Raw genomic sequence first — 15,372 nt, 5'->3', positions numbered from 1 at the left:
AGTTCTGATTTCCACGTCCCTCTGGTCCTACCCCACACGTCCCTCTGGTCCTACCCCACACGTCCCTCTGGTCATACCGTGTCAAGGCTCCACAAGTCCCTCTGGTCATACCGTGTCAAGGCCCCACACGTCTCTCTGGTCCTACCCCACACGTCCCTCTGGTCATACCGTGTCAAGGCCCCACACGTCCATCTGGTCATACCGTGTCAAGGCCCCACACGTCCCTCTGGTCATACCGTGTCAAGGCTCCACACGTCCCTCTGGTCATACCGTATCAAGGCCCCACACGTCTCTCTGGTCCTACCCCACACGTCCCTCTGGTCATACCGTGTCAAGGCCCCACACGTCCATCTGGTCATACCGTGTCAAGGCCCCACACGTCCCTCTGGTCATACCGTGTCAAGGCCCCACACGTCCCTCTGGTCATACCGTGTCAAGGCCCCACACGTCCCTCTGGTCATACCGTGTCAAAGCCCCACACGTCCCTCTGGTCATACCATGTCAAGGCCCCACACGTCCCTCTGGTCATACCCCACACGTCCCTCTGGTCATACCCCACACGTCCCTCTGGTCCTACCCCACACGTCCCTCTGGTCATACCGTATCAAGGCCCCACACGTCCCTCTGGTTATACCCCACACGTCCCTCTGGTCATACCCCACACGTCTCTCTGGTCATACCCCACACGTCTCTCTGGTCATACCCCACACGTCTCTCTGGTCATACCGGCTGTAGGTTGCTGACCTCTGACTCCATCTAATCATTGGTTAGCACAGACATTTCCTTGATGTATCATGAATGTTACCAAATGTTGTTTCACACTGACAGATTGCACTGTGAATTGTTTCATGTCTGTCTAACAGCTACAGACCATAGACCCTGTGACTGACTATGACTCGGTCCAGTTGGGCGGAAACAACCAAACAGAGGAGGGGAGCAGTGAGTACCCCTCTGGAGTGGGACATGGTTCGGACCAAAGCATTGCCATGCCAACCAACCCTAGGAGGGCGCTGATGGTGTTCTTCAGTCTGAGGGTCACAAATATGATGTTCTCAGAGGATCTCTTCAATAAGAGCTCACCGGAATACAAGGCCCTGGAGCAAAGGTTCCTGGAACTGGTGTGATATTTATTTGGACCATTTATTGATTAAATTACAATTCCAATGTTCTCACTCACTGTATGACCCCTCCTCTCTCTCTTTCTGTGGTATGTTCAAGTACTTATTGTAAATATTGTTATTCAGATTCTTTATATTTTTCTATCCCTACCTCCACCTTCCATGCCTCTAGCTCGTCCCTTACCTCCAGTCCAACCTCAGTAACTTCAAGAACCTGGAGATCCTCAACTTCCGCAACGGCAGTATCGTGGTGAACAGCCGAATGAGGTTTGGGAAGCCAGTCCCTCGTAGTGTCAACAGTGTTGTGTATCTGATCCTGGAGGACTTGGCTAACACAGCCTACCAAACCATGAACCTGGCAATCGATAAGTTCTCTCTGGATGTAGAGTCCGGTAAGATGGGCTTCCACCACAGCCACTTCCCTGATCGACATGTTTTTTAAAGTTATTCCTAGGTTCTCCTCTGATAGGTTGTTTGCGGACTTCTATCACCTTAATGTATGGGATTTACACAAGGATTGACCAGTGCATTTCTCTGGACACGAGTCAAATGGTCTAACATTTCCTGTGTCATGCATGTTGTTCCCAGGTGACCAGGCGAATCCGTGTAAGTTCCAGGCATGTAATGAGTTTGCTCAGTGTCTGGTGAACCAGTGGTCTGGTGAAGCCGAATGTGTGTGTGACGCTGGGTTCTTCAGCGTGGACGGGCTACCCTGTCAGAGCATCTGTGACCTGCAGGCAGATTTCTGTTTGAACGATGGCAAGTGTGACATCATACCAGGACAGGGAGCTATCTGCAGGTCTGTGTTCCTGTCTCTCTGTATGTCGGTTCATCTTGGTGTGTTTTCGTGACTGTCCCTATCTCTGTGTGTTTGTGTGTGTGTGAGTTTCTGTGTGTGTGTCTTCATGTTTGTGTCTGTATTTATGTCTGTATCTGTGTGTGTGTGTGTATGCGTGTGTCTGTGTGTGTGTCTTCATGTTTGTGTCTGTGTTGATGTCTGTATTTACGTCTGTATCGGTGTGTGTGTGTATGCGTGTGTCTGTGTGTGTGTCTTCATGTTTGTGTCTGTGTTGGTGTCTGTATTTACGTCTGTATCTGTGTGTGTGTTTGTGTGTGTTGGTTTCTGTATGTCTGTGTGTGTGTGGCACTGACCCACTTTATTGAAGGATCATTGTGTGCACAACTCCAAACTCAAACAGTGTGTCTGAACAGACGTGTCAATATTACTGTGATGCAGCTGTTCAACAGCCACTTTCACATCATAAACCTTTCAGAGCCTCCACATGTTGTTTTCCTCAGTACTGCCAGTCAGGAAGGACATACTGGCAATGGAACCATTCATTAGCACATAACAAACAAGCAGTTTACACTCAATTACCCTTCAGTTCTGGTCACTTCTTGTGTGTGTGGATTCTTGTGTCGGTCTAACAGTTCTGGTCACTTCTTGTGTGTGTGGATTCTTGTGTCGGTCTAACAGTTCTGGTCACTTCTTGTGTGTGTGGTTTCATGTGTCGGTCTAACAGTTCTGGTCACTTCCTGTGTGTCGGTCTAACAGTTCTGGTCACTTCTTGTGTGTGTGGTTTCATGTGTCGGTCTAACAGTTTTGGTCACTTCCTGTGTGTCGGTCTAACAGTTCTGGTCACTTCTTGTGTGTGTGGTTTCATGTGTCGGTCTAACAGTTCTGGTCATTTCCTGTGTGTCGGTCTAACAGTTCTGGTCACTTCCTGTGTGTCGGTCTAACAGTTCTGGTCACTTCTTGTGTGTGTGGTTTCATGTGTCGGTCTAACAGTTCTGGTCATTTCCTGTGTGTGTGGTTTCATGTGTCGGTCTAACAGTTGTGATTAACATGATGATTTGTTGTATCCTTGGAGAGTGTGTGGTACAGTTATTCCTTGCGGTTCTAGGTGTCGTGTGGGGGAGAACTGGTGGTACCGCGGGGAACACTGTGAGGAATATGTGTCAGAACCGCTGGTGGTCGGCATTGCGATTGCCTCGGTAGCAGGTTTCCTACTGGTGGCTTCCGCTGTGATCTTCTTCCTGGCAAGGACCCTACGGGATCAATACGACAAGGATGAGGCAGAGGACCCCATACGGTGAGACTCACATCCTTTACCCAGAGGACCCCATACGGTGAGACTCACATCCTTTACCCAGAGGACCCCATACGGTGAGACTCACATCCTTTACCCAGAGGACCCCATACGGTGAGACTCACATCCTTTACCCAGAGGACCCCATACGGTGAGACTCACATCCTTTACCCAGAGGACCCCATACGGTGAGACTCACATCCATTACCCAGATTACCCCATATGGCCATGTGTGTATTGTATGTGTGTGTATGGTGTGTGTGGTGTGTTTGTGAACAGAAACCTGGAGATGTGTTCCCAACTATTAACATATTAACAAACTACTTTTACAATATCATCTGAATCCTTGCTCTATTCGGTTTCAGTTTAAAGGGGCTTCATTGGTGTAAAAACATTTGATTAAGTTGCCAAAGGAAGTGGAAATAAGAAAGCTACAATAAATAACACAAGTGGAGAAAACAAGTGGAAATTCTAAGTAAAAATGTCATGCACAAACATTTCAAAAGGATAAAGGCATTCCAAATGTTATATTATTAGCCCAGTGCACTGTTGTGACAATGTGTAGAAAGTTACAGGGTGAAAGGGGAAATAAATACAAAGATTCATATCATGTTTATAATCTTGTTAGTGCTCTACTGGTCGTTTCTCATGGCAACAAGTCTCACATTTTGCTGCTGTGATTGTGGCATGTTGCCTAATGAGAGTTTATCAATGTTTGATTTGATTTAACATTCTTTGTGGGTCTGATCTGAGGGAAATATGTGTCTGTAATGTGGTTGGATATTTGGCAGGGGATTAGTTAGTACCAGCTCTGTTTCCACCTCATCTTGTGGGCAGTGTGTATGTGGCCTGTCTTCTGGGAGCCAGGTCTGTCTGTAGCTGCCTCTTATGATAGCAAGGCAATTCTGGCTGAATCTGCACATAGTACCATACCATACCATCTTCTTCCGCTTATCCGGGGCCGGGTCGCGGGGGCAGCAGTCTAAGCAGGGATGCCCAGACTTCCCTCTCCCCAGACACTTCCTCCAGCTCTTCCGGGGGGACACCGAGGCGTTCCCAGGCCAGCCGGGAGACATAGTCTCTCCAGCGTGTCCTAGGTCTTCCCCGGGGTCTCCTCCCGGTGGGACGGGACCGGAACACCTTCCCAGGAAGGCGTTCCGGAGGCATCCGAAAAAGATGCCCAAGCCACCTCAGCTGACCCCTCTCGATGTGGAGGAGCAGCGGCTCTACTCTGAGCTCCTCCCGGGTGACCGAGCTTCTCACCCTATCTCTAAGGGATCGCCTGGCCATCCTGCGGAGAAAGCTCATTTCGGCCGCCTGTATCCGGGATCTTGTCCTTTCGGTCATGACCCAAAGCTCATGACCATAGGTGAGAGTAGGAACGTAGATTGACTGATTGACTTGTGGAGGGTGCTTGGGGAATATGGGGTCCTGGGTCCTTTGCTAAGGGCTGTCAGGTCCCTGTACAACCGAAGCAGGAGCTTGGTCCGCATTGCCGGCAGTAAGTCTGCACATAGTGATGGTTTTTATTAGGTTGGGTTCTGTATCAGGGGTCAGGAATCTGTTCATTAGTTTGGGTCACAGATCAGGTACCTGTTCCGATCGAGGTTGATTCTTTCCTGTGTATATGCAGTCGATATAAAAAGTCTACACACCCCTGTTTAAAATGCCAGGTTTTTGTGTTGTAAAAGAATGAGACAAAGATAAATCATGTCAGAACTTTTTCCACTCTTAATGTGACCTATAATTTGAACAATTCAATTGAAAAAATAAAGAATAATAAAAACCATACAATAACCTGGTTATTGCACACCCTCTTATAACTGGTAATGTGAGTTCAGAATTAACCAATCACATTCAAACTCATGTTGAATAGAAATCATTACACACCTGCCATCATTTAAAGTGACTCTGATAAATCACAGATAAAGTTCAGCTGTTCTGGATTTTCCTGACATTTTCTTAGTTGCATCTTAGAGCAAAAGCCATGGTCCGCAGAGAACTTCCAACGCATCAGAGGGATCTTGTTGAAAGATATCAGTCAGGAGAAGGGTACAAAATAATTTCCAAAGCATTAGATATACCATGGAACACAGTGAAGACAGTCATCATCAAGTGGAGAAAATATGGCACAACAGAGATATTACCAAGAACTGGACGTCCCTTCAAAATAGCATCATGCTATGGGGCTGTTTTTCTTCAGCTGGAACCTGGGCTTTAGTCAGGGTGGAGGGAATTATGAAAAGTTCCAAATACCTTCCAATTTTGGCACAGAACCTTCAGGCGTCCGTTAGAAAGCTGAAGAAGTTCACCTTTCAGCACGAGAATGACCCAAAGCACACATCTAAATCCATTTGGAGCGCTTTTGCAAAGAAGAGTGGGCAAATATTGCCATGTCAAGATGTGCCATGCTATTAGACTCCTACCCAAAAAGACTGAGTGCTGTAATAAAATCAAAAGGTGCTTCAACAAAGTATTAGTTTGAGGGTGTGCACACTTATGCAACCAGGTTATTGTGAGGTTTTTTTTACTCCCTCAAAGATTTCAGTTTGTTTTTCAATTGAATTGTTCACGTTATAGGTCACATTAAAGGTGGAAACATTTCTGACATGATTTATCATGTCTCATTCTTTTACATCACATGAACCTGACATTTTAACAGGGTTGTGTAGACTTTTTTTATCCACTGTAGTTCTCTCTTGTTTTCCTCACTGTCTCTGTATTTCTCTCCATCTCTCTTCTCTATCTTCTGTCACATTCTGTGTTCTATTTTTCATTTATTTCTCCCTTTTGTCTTCCATGTCTCTCTGTCTTCTGTGTGTTTTCTCTCCTGTCTGTCTGTCCTCCAGGCGTGGGGAGAGCATCCCGTCTCTGGAGAGAGCCACTAAGTACAACCCCATGTTTGAGAGCGAAGCCACAACGGCCTACAGCCACTACTATCGGCGTTACCCAGAAGCCCCAGTCTACAGCAGCGCCAGCGCAGAGGCCTCCACAGACTTCAGCAGCGAGGAGATACGCCACATCTACGAAAACAGCGAACTGACCAAGGAGGTGTGTAATGAAAGGAAGATGGAAGTGAATGTGACAGAATCCAATACGTATCATAGCCTTAGTTCATCTGATTTATGCTGTCTGGCTATAGACACGACAACTGGAACCTTTGTCCCTGTTAAGCCAGTCTACTCTTCACCCACAGGAAATCCAAGACAGAATACGTATCATTGAGCTCTATGCCAAAGACCGGCAGTTTGCAGACTTTGTGCGGCATCATCAAACGTGAGTGAGGCACCATTCATTATGTCATCGATACCTTCAGATCTCCTCATGAGGAGGGAGCGGGAAGGGGGAAGAGGAGGGACGAAGAGGGAGGGGGAGGAGGGAGGTGGGAAGAGGAGGAGGGAGAGGGAAGAGGAGGGAGGGGGAAGAGGAGGAGGGAGCGGAAAGAGGAGGGAGGGAGAAGAGGAGGGAGGGGGAAGAGGAGGAGGGAGCGGGAAGGGGGAAGGAGATGGGAGGAGGAGGAGGGAGGAGGAAGAGGAGGAGGGAGGTGGGAGGAGGAGGGGATAGGCGGAATGGGAAGAGGAAAAGTGAGGTACTTAGCTGCTTGGTTCTGCACCAAGTGTTTATGCTGGCCAGCATCCACACATCCCAGTCTAATGTGTGTGTGTGTGTGTGTGTCTGTCTGTGTTACACAGTACCCTGGAGACACGCACAGAGAGTGTGTCTACGTAGGCCTGCATGGACCTCTGTCTCAACAAGGAACCCTCTCCTTAACTTGTGAGCACTGGAGGGTTTTAGCTCTTGTCCTGCCCAATGTCTGTGCCTTTCCTGTTCTACTGGAAGGAGGGAGGCGGCTTCGTTTTGGGGAAGAGCCGCTCCCCCCCCACCAAGAATGGTTTGCATTACAAGAAAGGATGATAAAGAAAATGCAATGCTCTCTGGGATACCTTTAGATTACAGACAAGACATCGTAGAGTATTTAATTGGCATGGCGGGATGAATGTAGCTATGGTAACGTTTATTTTTATTCATGGGAATATTGGCCAGGTACTTTAATGTGTGATTGTCATTATATCTGCTAATGTTACATGGACTTGTGGTTGAAGTACTGTATATGAACTAGCCAGTTCTTAAAGGGATAGTTCCTACCAAGACGGCCCAAGTCAGGCCTTCAGGAAACTCAGTTGTTTAGTTGGAAGCAGGTGGTTGTCCTCGGGGTCACAGCAGGTAGTTGTCCTCTGAGTCACAGCAGGTGGTTGTCCTCTGGGTCGCAACAGGTGGTTGTCCTCTGGGTCACAGCACCTGGTTGTCCTCTGGGTCACAGCAGGTAGTTGTCCTCTGGGGCGCAACATGTGGTTGTCCTCTGGGTCACAGCAGGTGGTTGTCCTCTGGGTCGCAACAGGTTGTTGTCATCTGGGTCGCAACAGGTGGTTGTCTTCTGGGTCGCAGCAGGGGGCTGCTGTTTCACATGGTTACATTTGTTGAGCAGCCGAATGGTCAGCGATTGGTGCAGGTATTGGTGCTATGGGGTCTTTTATGGGTTTCTAGCCTGTAGGAAGTCTAGGTAGGTTTCGCTGGGGCAGAATTTGGGTTAGATGGACTCAGTGGACAAATCTCAGCCCTATAATATTCTGGGGAAGAGTTGCACCCAGTACAGAAGGTATGGGGTAGCATTAGTTCTTTTTTGAAAAGTGGGTACATTTTCTTACATTTTTGTGTAACTTCCTATAAAATATCCTCCTCCTTTCACTCTACATCAAGAACAAGCTAAAGTTGGGTTTCTGTAAGGAAAAAAGTATTTTCGAGTGAGAGAGTGAAAGAGAGATGTTGCCAGACGAGCAGCATATAAGTGAAAACACATTTAGAATGGAAACAATCTTCAAGGGGAAAGAACCAAGGATTTAATCAGGCGGTCTGTTTTCAGATATAATCCGATAGAAAGCATTAAAAAATGAATGTTAAATGTTAAAGGGTAAACAACATGTGTTTTGTGAATAAGAAAAATCTTAGCAGCAGCTTTTACTAATATTAAAGTTCACCAGCAATTTCAGTAATGGTCCAATCTATAACCACTAGATTAGATGCCATCCTTGCTTTAAGCTGGAAGTGTTTCATTTTCAGAGTGGTTTCCATGTTGTTCGTTTTGTGTTTTCGTCTGTTCCTCCACAGGGTCACAAGCTTGGCCTTTCAAACAATATGTCCGGAGTGAATCCTCACAGTTGCAGCTCTTTTTCACACTTGATTTGACTGTACGTAGTCATATGAGGTCATTACAATGAACATGTTGAATCCCAAATGTCAAACTGTTCTCTGTAGTGTTAGCCTGTAGTAGTACTCTATTCAGGTTGTATGTCATTTGGGACTCATCCACAGCTACTGTACAGGATGTTTCATGTTTTAGCTTCATGTTTACACTTTCTGTTTCCCTGGACTTTCCTCAGTCTTCTGTATGACCCCACAAACCCGGGTTACTCTGATAAAGAACACGCAAACCTTCCATGTATGACAATGTCAGATCATTTTACCTGCCGTCTATCTACACGCAATACCACATAACGACAAAGCAAAGTCAGGTTTGGGAAATGTGTGAAAATGAAAGACCTTTGTAGAAGCGTGTTTAGCAGCGACAGTGTCTGTCAGTTTTGTCCACCTGGATTTGGGCAGTTTCTCCCATTCATCCTTGTAGATCCACTCAAGCTCTTTTAGGTTTGGATGGGGAGTGTTGGTGAAGGACATTCATTGACTGGTTCTGAAGCTGCTCCACGTTGGCTTAGCGGTGTGTTTCAAGTTGTTGTCATGGTGAAAGCTGAATCTTCGACCCAGCGTGAGGTTCTATACGCTCTTCATCATGTTTTCTTCAAATGCTTCATTTTGTTCTCTTCTTCGTCCCACCAGTCTCTCGTCAGACCAAATCCAATTTTTTTCATGGTATCAGAGTCCTTCAGGTGTCATGTCAATACACTGTTTCTCAGAAATGGCTTCTATTGAGCCACTCCACCATAAAGACCTGATTGATGGAGTGGTACTTTTGAAGTGGTAAATTCTGAAGCTTTGTTAGAGTTGCCATTGGGTGTTTGTACACATCCCTGGCCAGTCTGTTAGAGTGGCCATTGGGGTTTTGTACATCTCCTTGGCCAGTCTGTTAGAGTGGCCATTGGGTGTTTGTACACATCCCTGGCCAGTCTGTTAGAGTGGCCATTGGGGTTTTGTACATCTCCTTGGCCAGTCTGTTAGAGTGGCCTTTGAGTGTTTGTACACATCCCTGGCCAGTCTGTTAGAGTGGCCATTGGGTGTTTGTACACATCCCTGGCCTGTCTTGCCCGTTTACATAGTTTGGTCAGCTCTAGGAAAAGCCTTGGTGCTTCCAATATTATCCTACTTCATAGTGATGGAACCCACTGGGCTTATGGGAACTTTCAATGCTTTAGCAATGTTTTATAACCTTACTCAGATGCATCAAGACAATTCTCTTAGGGCTGCCAAGGGTTTCTCCATGGCTTGCCACTGTGAAGTATAGGACCTTATACAGACAGGTGTGTGCCTTTCTTAATCAAGTCGATTCAATTTATTTGCCACAGTTGGCCCACCAGTTGTAGATGTCAAAGCTGATCAAAGGACACAGGAAGCGTCTTAGCCCAGGAAAGTGTTTGAATACTTTGGTACATAGACATTTCAGTTTTTATTTTATAAACGTTTTTACTTTGTCATTATGGGGTATTGTGTGTGTATTAATGGCAAATGAATATTCTAAGTCTATAACACATCAAAATTAGGAGAAAAATGAAGGGGTCTCAATACTTTCCAAAGGCACTGTACATATTGCATTGTACAAATGCCATATTTCTTTCTTTTCTTTTTTTTACATAACCTCTGGTTTAATATTTTTACAATATGACTACTACTTGCAGTTCTGTTAATATGTATTCTTAAAAAATATTAATACAATAAAGCAATAAATAAAATCTTTTTTTACTAAATGATGATTCATGATATGTTTTTGTATTTTTTACATAAGTCTCCTTATGCATCTTACAAATTTACATTTTGAATTTAAGGGGAGCTCAAAGGTATTCTTGGTCTTAATGTCTGTAAATTAGGTGGTTAATAAAAACATAGCGGAGATTACATTATTTGTAGTTTTTTTGTATATTTTAATGAGGGTGTTACTGAATTATTTTAGCTAATCATGCCATTGTATGTCTCTCATATGTCACATCATCCATCCTGGTGCCATTGTATGTCTCTCATACGTCACATCATCCATCCTGGTGCCATTGTATGTCTCTCATACGTCACATCATCCATCCTGGTGCCGTTGTATGTCTCTCATACGTCACATCATCCATCCTGGTGCCATTGTATGTCTCTCATACGTCACATCTCCATCCATCCTGGTGCCATTGTATGTCTCTCATACGTCACATCATCCATCCTGGTGCCGTTGTATGTCTCTCATACGTCACATCATCCATCCTGGTGCCATTGTATGTCTCTCATACGTCACATCTCCATCCATCCTGGTGCCATTGTATGTCTCTCATACGTCACATCATCCATCCTGGTGCCATTGTATGTCTCTCATACGTCACATCTCCATCCATCCTGGTGCCGTTGTATGTCTCTCATACGTCACATCATCCATCCTGGTGCCATTGTATGTCTCTCATACGTCACATCATCCATCCTGGTGCCATTGTATGTCTCTCATATGTCACATCATCCATCCTGGTGTCATTGTATGTCTCTCATACGTCACATCATCCATCCTGGTGCAATTGTATGTCTCTCATACGTCACATCATCCATCCTGGTGCCATTGTATGTCTCTCATATGTCACATCATCCATCCTGGTGCCATTGTATGTCTCTCATATGTCACATCATCCATCCTGGTGCCATTGTATGTCTCTCATACGTCACATCATCCATCCTGGTGCCATTGTATGTCTCTCATACGTCACATCATCCATCCTGGTGCCATTGTATGTCTCTCGTATGTCACATCATCCATCCTGGTGCCATTGTATGTCTCTCATATGTCACATCATCCATCCTGGTGCCGTTGTATGTCTCTCATACGTCACATCATCCATCCTGGTGCCATTGTATGTCTCTCATACGTCACATCTCCATCCATCCTGGTGCCATTGTATGTCTCTCATACGTCACATCATCCATCCTGGTGCCATTGTATGTCTCTCATACGTCACATCTCCATCCATCCTGGTGCCGTTGTATGTCTCTCATACGTCACATCATCCATCCTGGTGCCATTGTATGTCTCTCATACGTCACATCATCCATCCTGGTGCCATTGTATGTCTCTCATATGTCACATCATCCATCCTGGTGTCATTGTATGTCTCTCATACGTCACATCATCCATCCTGGTGCAATTGTATGTCTCTCATACGTCACATCATCCATCCTGGTGCCATTGTATGTCTCTCATATGTCACATCATCCATCCTGGTGCCATTGTATGTCTCTCATATGTCACATCATCCATCCTGGTGCCATTGTATGTCTCTCATACGTCACATCATCCATCCTGGTGCCATTGTATGTCTCTCATACGTCACATCATCCATCCTGGTGCCATTGTATGTCTCTCGTATGTCACATCATCCATCCTGGTGCCATTGTATGTCTCTCATATGTCACATCATCCATCCTGGTGCAATTGTATGTCTCTCATACTTCACATCATCCATCCTGGTGCCATTGTATGTCTCTCATATGTCACATCATCCATCCTGGTGTCATTGTATGTCTCTCATATGTCACATCATCCATCCTGGTGCCATTGTATGTCTCTCATATGTCACATCATCCATCCTGGTGCCATTGTATGTCTCTCATATGTCACATCATCCATCCTGGTGTCATTGTATGTCCCTCATATGTCACATCATCCATCCTGGTGTCATTGTATGTCTCATACGTCACATCTCCATCCATCCTGATGCCATTGAGGCAAGGGCATCCTACTGGTTCTATGACAAACATTTCAATTTGAACCCCCCCCCCATTTACACCCAAGTGCCCTACTTCCATCCATCCATCTTCTTCCGCTTATCCGGGGCCGGGTCGCAGGGGCAGCAGTCTAAGCAGGGATGCCCAGACTTCCCTCTCCCCAGACACTTCCTCTAGCTCTTCCGGGGGGACACTGAGGCGTTCCCAGGCCAGCCGAGAGACATAGTCTCTCCAGCGTGTCCTAGGTCTTCCTCGGGGTGTCCTCCCGGTGGGACGGGACCGGAACACCTTCCCAGGAAGGCGTTCCGGAGGCATCCGAAACAGATGCCCAAGCCACCTCAGCTGACCCCTCTCGATGTGCCCTACTTGTTTTCATTATTTAGGAGACACTCTCTTCCAGATCAACTTCAAGTAGTGAGTGCATTAATTTAAAAACTTGCAAGCACCATGATTCTTCAAAGCTTCAAAATCGAGAGTTGCAAGCTAGACTCCATTCTTCAAAGGTTCAAAATCGTACTCAGAATATAGTTTTTCAAACTGACCTTCAACTTACTCTTCCTATTTTACAATTATATTATCCTGAAAGATATTCCAGGATCTTTAAGTTTTTAGACTGTAGCTCAGCTGACAGACTCTAATGCCGATAAATGATATCTGTTCTTTAATGGAACCTCGACTGAGGTCAGCTGTCAAGTTCAGTCACTTCTAAATGCGTGTTGGCTCAAGAGTTAAGTGTTAGGTGGCAGCCGTCTTGGCATTAACGTCTTAAGGTGTTAATGTGAGTGACTGATGTGTTGTGACAGCTGACCGGGCTCAGGCCTTGATACCCCCAACCCTAACCATGACTCCTTTCCCTGATACCACCAACCCTAACCATAACCCCTTTCCCTGATACCACCAACCCTAACCATAACCCCTTTCCCTGATACCACCAACCCTAACCATAACCCCTTTCCTTGATACCCCCAACCCTAACCCCTAACCATGACCCTTTCCCTGATACCCCCAACCCTAACCATGACTCCTTTCCCTGATACCACCAACCCTAACCATAACCCCTTTCCTTGATACCCCCAACCCTAACCCCTAACCATGACCCTTTCCTTGATACCCCCAACCCTAACCATAACCCCTTTCCCTGATACCACCAACCCTAACCCTTTCCCTGATACCCCCAACCCTAATCCCTAACCATGACCCTTTCCTTGATACCCCCAACCCTAACCCCTAACCATGACCCTTTCCCTGATACCCCCAACCCTAATCCCTAACCATGACCCTTTCCTTGATACCCCCAACCCTAACCCCTAACCATGACCCTTTCCCTGATACCCCCAACCCTAACCCCTAACCATGACCCTTTCCCTGATACCCCCAACCCTAACCCCTAACCATGACCCTTTCCCTGATAACCCTAACCCCTAACCATGACCCTTTCCTTGATACCCCCAACCCTAACCATAACCCCTTTCCCTGATACCACCAACCCTAACCCTTTCCCTGATACCCCCAACCCTAATCCCTAACCATGACCCTTTCCTTGATACCCCCAACCCTAACCCCTAACCATGACCCTTTCCCTGATACCCCCAACCCTAATCCCTAACCATGACCCTTTCCTTGATACCCCCAACCCTAACCCCTAACCATGACCCTTTCCCTGATACCCCCAACCCTAACCCCTAACCATGACCCTTTCCCTGATGCCCCTAACCCCTAACCATGACCCTTTCCCTGATACCCCCAACCCTAACCCTTTCCTTGACCGATGGTCGAGAGGGAAGACACAAACAAATGGGCACAAATCCCCCGGCTGATGTCATTGTCTCCGCGGGATGTGTTTGTCAAAAAAAACAGCTGTAGTAGATCAAGAGGCTGGGATACGAGGCTTGTGTTGTTGATTTCGGGGAGAGACGGGCATAACACGCAGAGAACGGGTCCCTGCAGGGACAGGTAGTTTCCAAACTCAAGTTCTTCATGGTTCACGTGAATATGTGAAAATGGTTTAGCCATGTGACTGCTATTTTGCGGCCATCTGCCTGTGGTCCCGTGCCCAGCTGATGCCAACTTACTGTCCACATAATTTATGAGCGTTCAGCTTATAAACAACTGTACTCAAGAAAATGGGGAAAAAGTGCAATTCCAGCACAATGTTGCCGTGAAAACCTCAACAAAAGTTGTGTGAGTGGGAGGTGACTCAGCTTGGATCCGTTACATGAAACCCAAATTACTTAATAACAGTTTTAGACATTACGACTTCCACGCCCTGCTTCAGACACACGGCCAGTCTGCTCCTCTTGTCAGCCCCGCGGGATGTATCCATGACAACAGTGTGTGAGGTTGTCTGTGTTTACATAATTAATCTGAATGCCCTTCTCCATCCCTAGGAGCCGGGAGCCCTCCACCACATGTAAGCAGTCTGGGTCACAGGGGAGGATTGACCAGCAGTGACCTGTTGTTTGCTCCTTGGGGTTTAAGGCTGGGTGTCTCGGTAAACTGCTGTTGTAAAAAGGGCTTTATAAATACATTTGATTGATTGGTTGCTGTCAGTTTTATATAAATTAAAATGAGATGGAATCAGAAATTAAGTCTCTGCTTGTTTTTGTGTATTTTGTTTTTTGTGTGTATAGGGATGTGAATGTGACCCCTTCTGCTTCATAGACATCTCACCAACACCCCAGAAGGATGCCTGACATGTTCCGTCCAGGGGAGAGAGGAGCAAGGGGAGTCAGGATGCAGAGGGAGGAGCCAGAGGAGTCAGGGTGCAGAGGGAGGAGCCAGGGGAGTCAGGATGCAGAGGGGAGGAGCCAGGAAGCATTGATAGCCTGCAACCATTCATTCCAAACCAGATGAACTTTAGACAGAGATGACCAGATGAACTTTAGACAGGGAGGACCAGGTGAACTTTAGACAGGGAGGACCAGGTGAACTTTAGACAGGGAGGACCAGGTGAACTTTAGACAGAGATGACCAGGTGAACTTTAGACAGGGAGGACCAGGTGAACTATAGACAGGGAGGACCAGATGAACTTTAGACAGGGAGGACCAGGTGAACTTCGGACAGGGAGGACCAGGTGAACTTTAGACAGGGAGGACCAGGTGAACTTTAGACAGGGAGGACCAGGTGAACTTTAGACAGGGAGGACCAGGTGAACTTTAGACAGGGAGGACCAGGTGGACTTTAGACAGGG

General features: G+C 46.4%; 1 protein-coding gene across 7 annotated transcripts in view; it reads left to right on the top strand.

The window, feature by feature from the left end:
• impg2a (interphotoreceptor matrix proteoglycan 2a) overlaps nucleotides 1–14,661 on the top strand; it is a 31,202-nt gene extending 16,541 nt beyond the window's left edge. For 3 of the 7 annotated variants that reach the window (XM_029113488.2, XM_029113486.2, XM_034286735.1), the window contains 7 exons: nucleotides 864–1,118; nucleotides 1,291–1,510; nucleotides 1,707–1,917; nucleotides 3,023–3,211; nucleotides 6,058–6,259; nucleotides 6,405–6,484; nucleotides 6,901–10,182. In XM_029113488.2, the coding sequence (XP_028969321.2) occupies nucleotides 864–1,118; nucleotides 1,291–1,510; nucleotides 1,707–1,917; nucleotides 3,023–3,211; nucleotides 6,058–6,259; nucleotides 6,405–6,484; nucleotides 6,901–6,937 (1,194 nt within the window). In that variant the 3' untranslated portion in view covers nucleotides 6,938–10,182. Of the gene's footprint in view, nucleotides 1–863; nucleotides 1,119–1,290; nucleotides 1,511–1,706; nucleotides 1,918–3,022; nucleotides 4,205–6,057; nucleotides 6,260–6,404; nucleotides 6,485–6,900; nucleotides 10,183–14,568 lie in introns of those variants that run through there. The other 4 variants (XM_034286734.1, XM_029113487.2, XR_004574579.1 and 1 more) reach the window with 4 other exon arrangements.
• The last annotated feature ends 711 nt before the right edge of the window (nucleotides 14,662–15,372 follow it).

This window comes from Esox lucius, chromosome 16 (assembly GCF_011004845.1).
Source record: "Esox lucius isolate fEsoLuc1 chromosome 16, fEsoLuc1.pri, whole genome shotgun sequence".
NCBI classification, from domain to species: Eukaryota; Metazoa; Chordata; class Actinopteri; order Esociformes; family Esocidae; genus Esox; species Esox lucius.
Note: the sequence above shows the minus strand (reverse complement) of the source record. Positions and strands in the feature narration are given on the sequence as shown.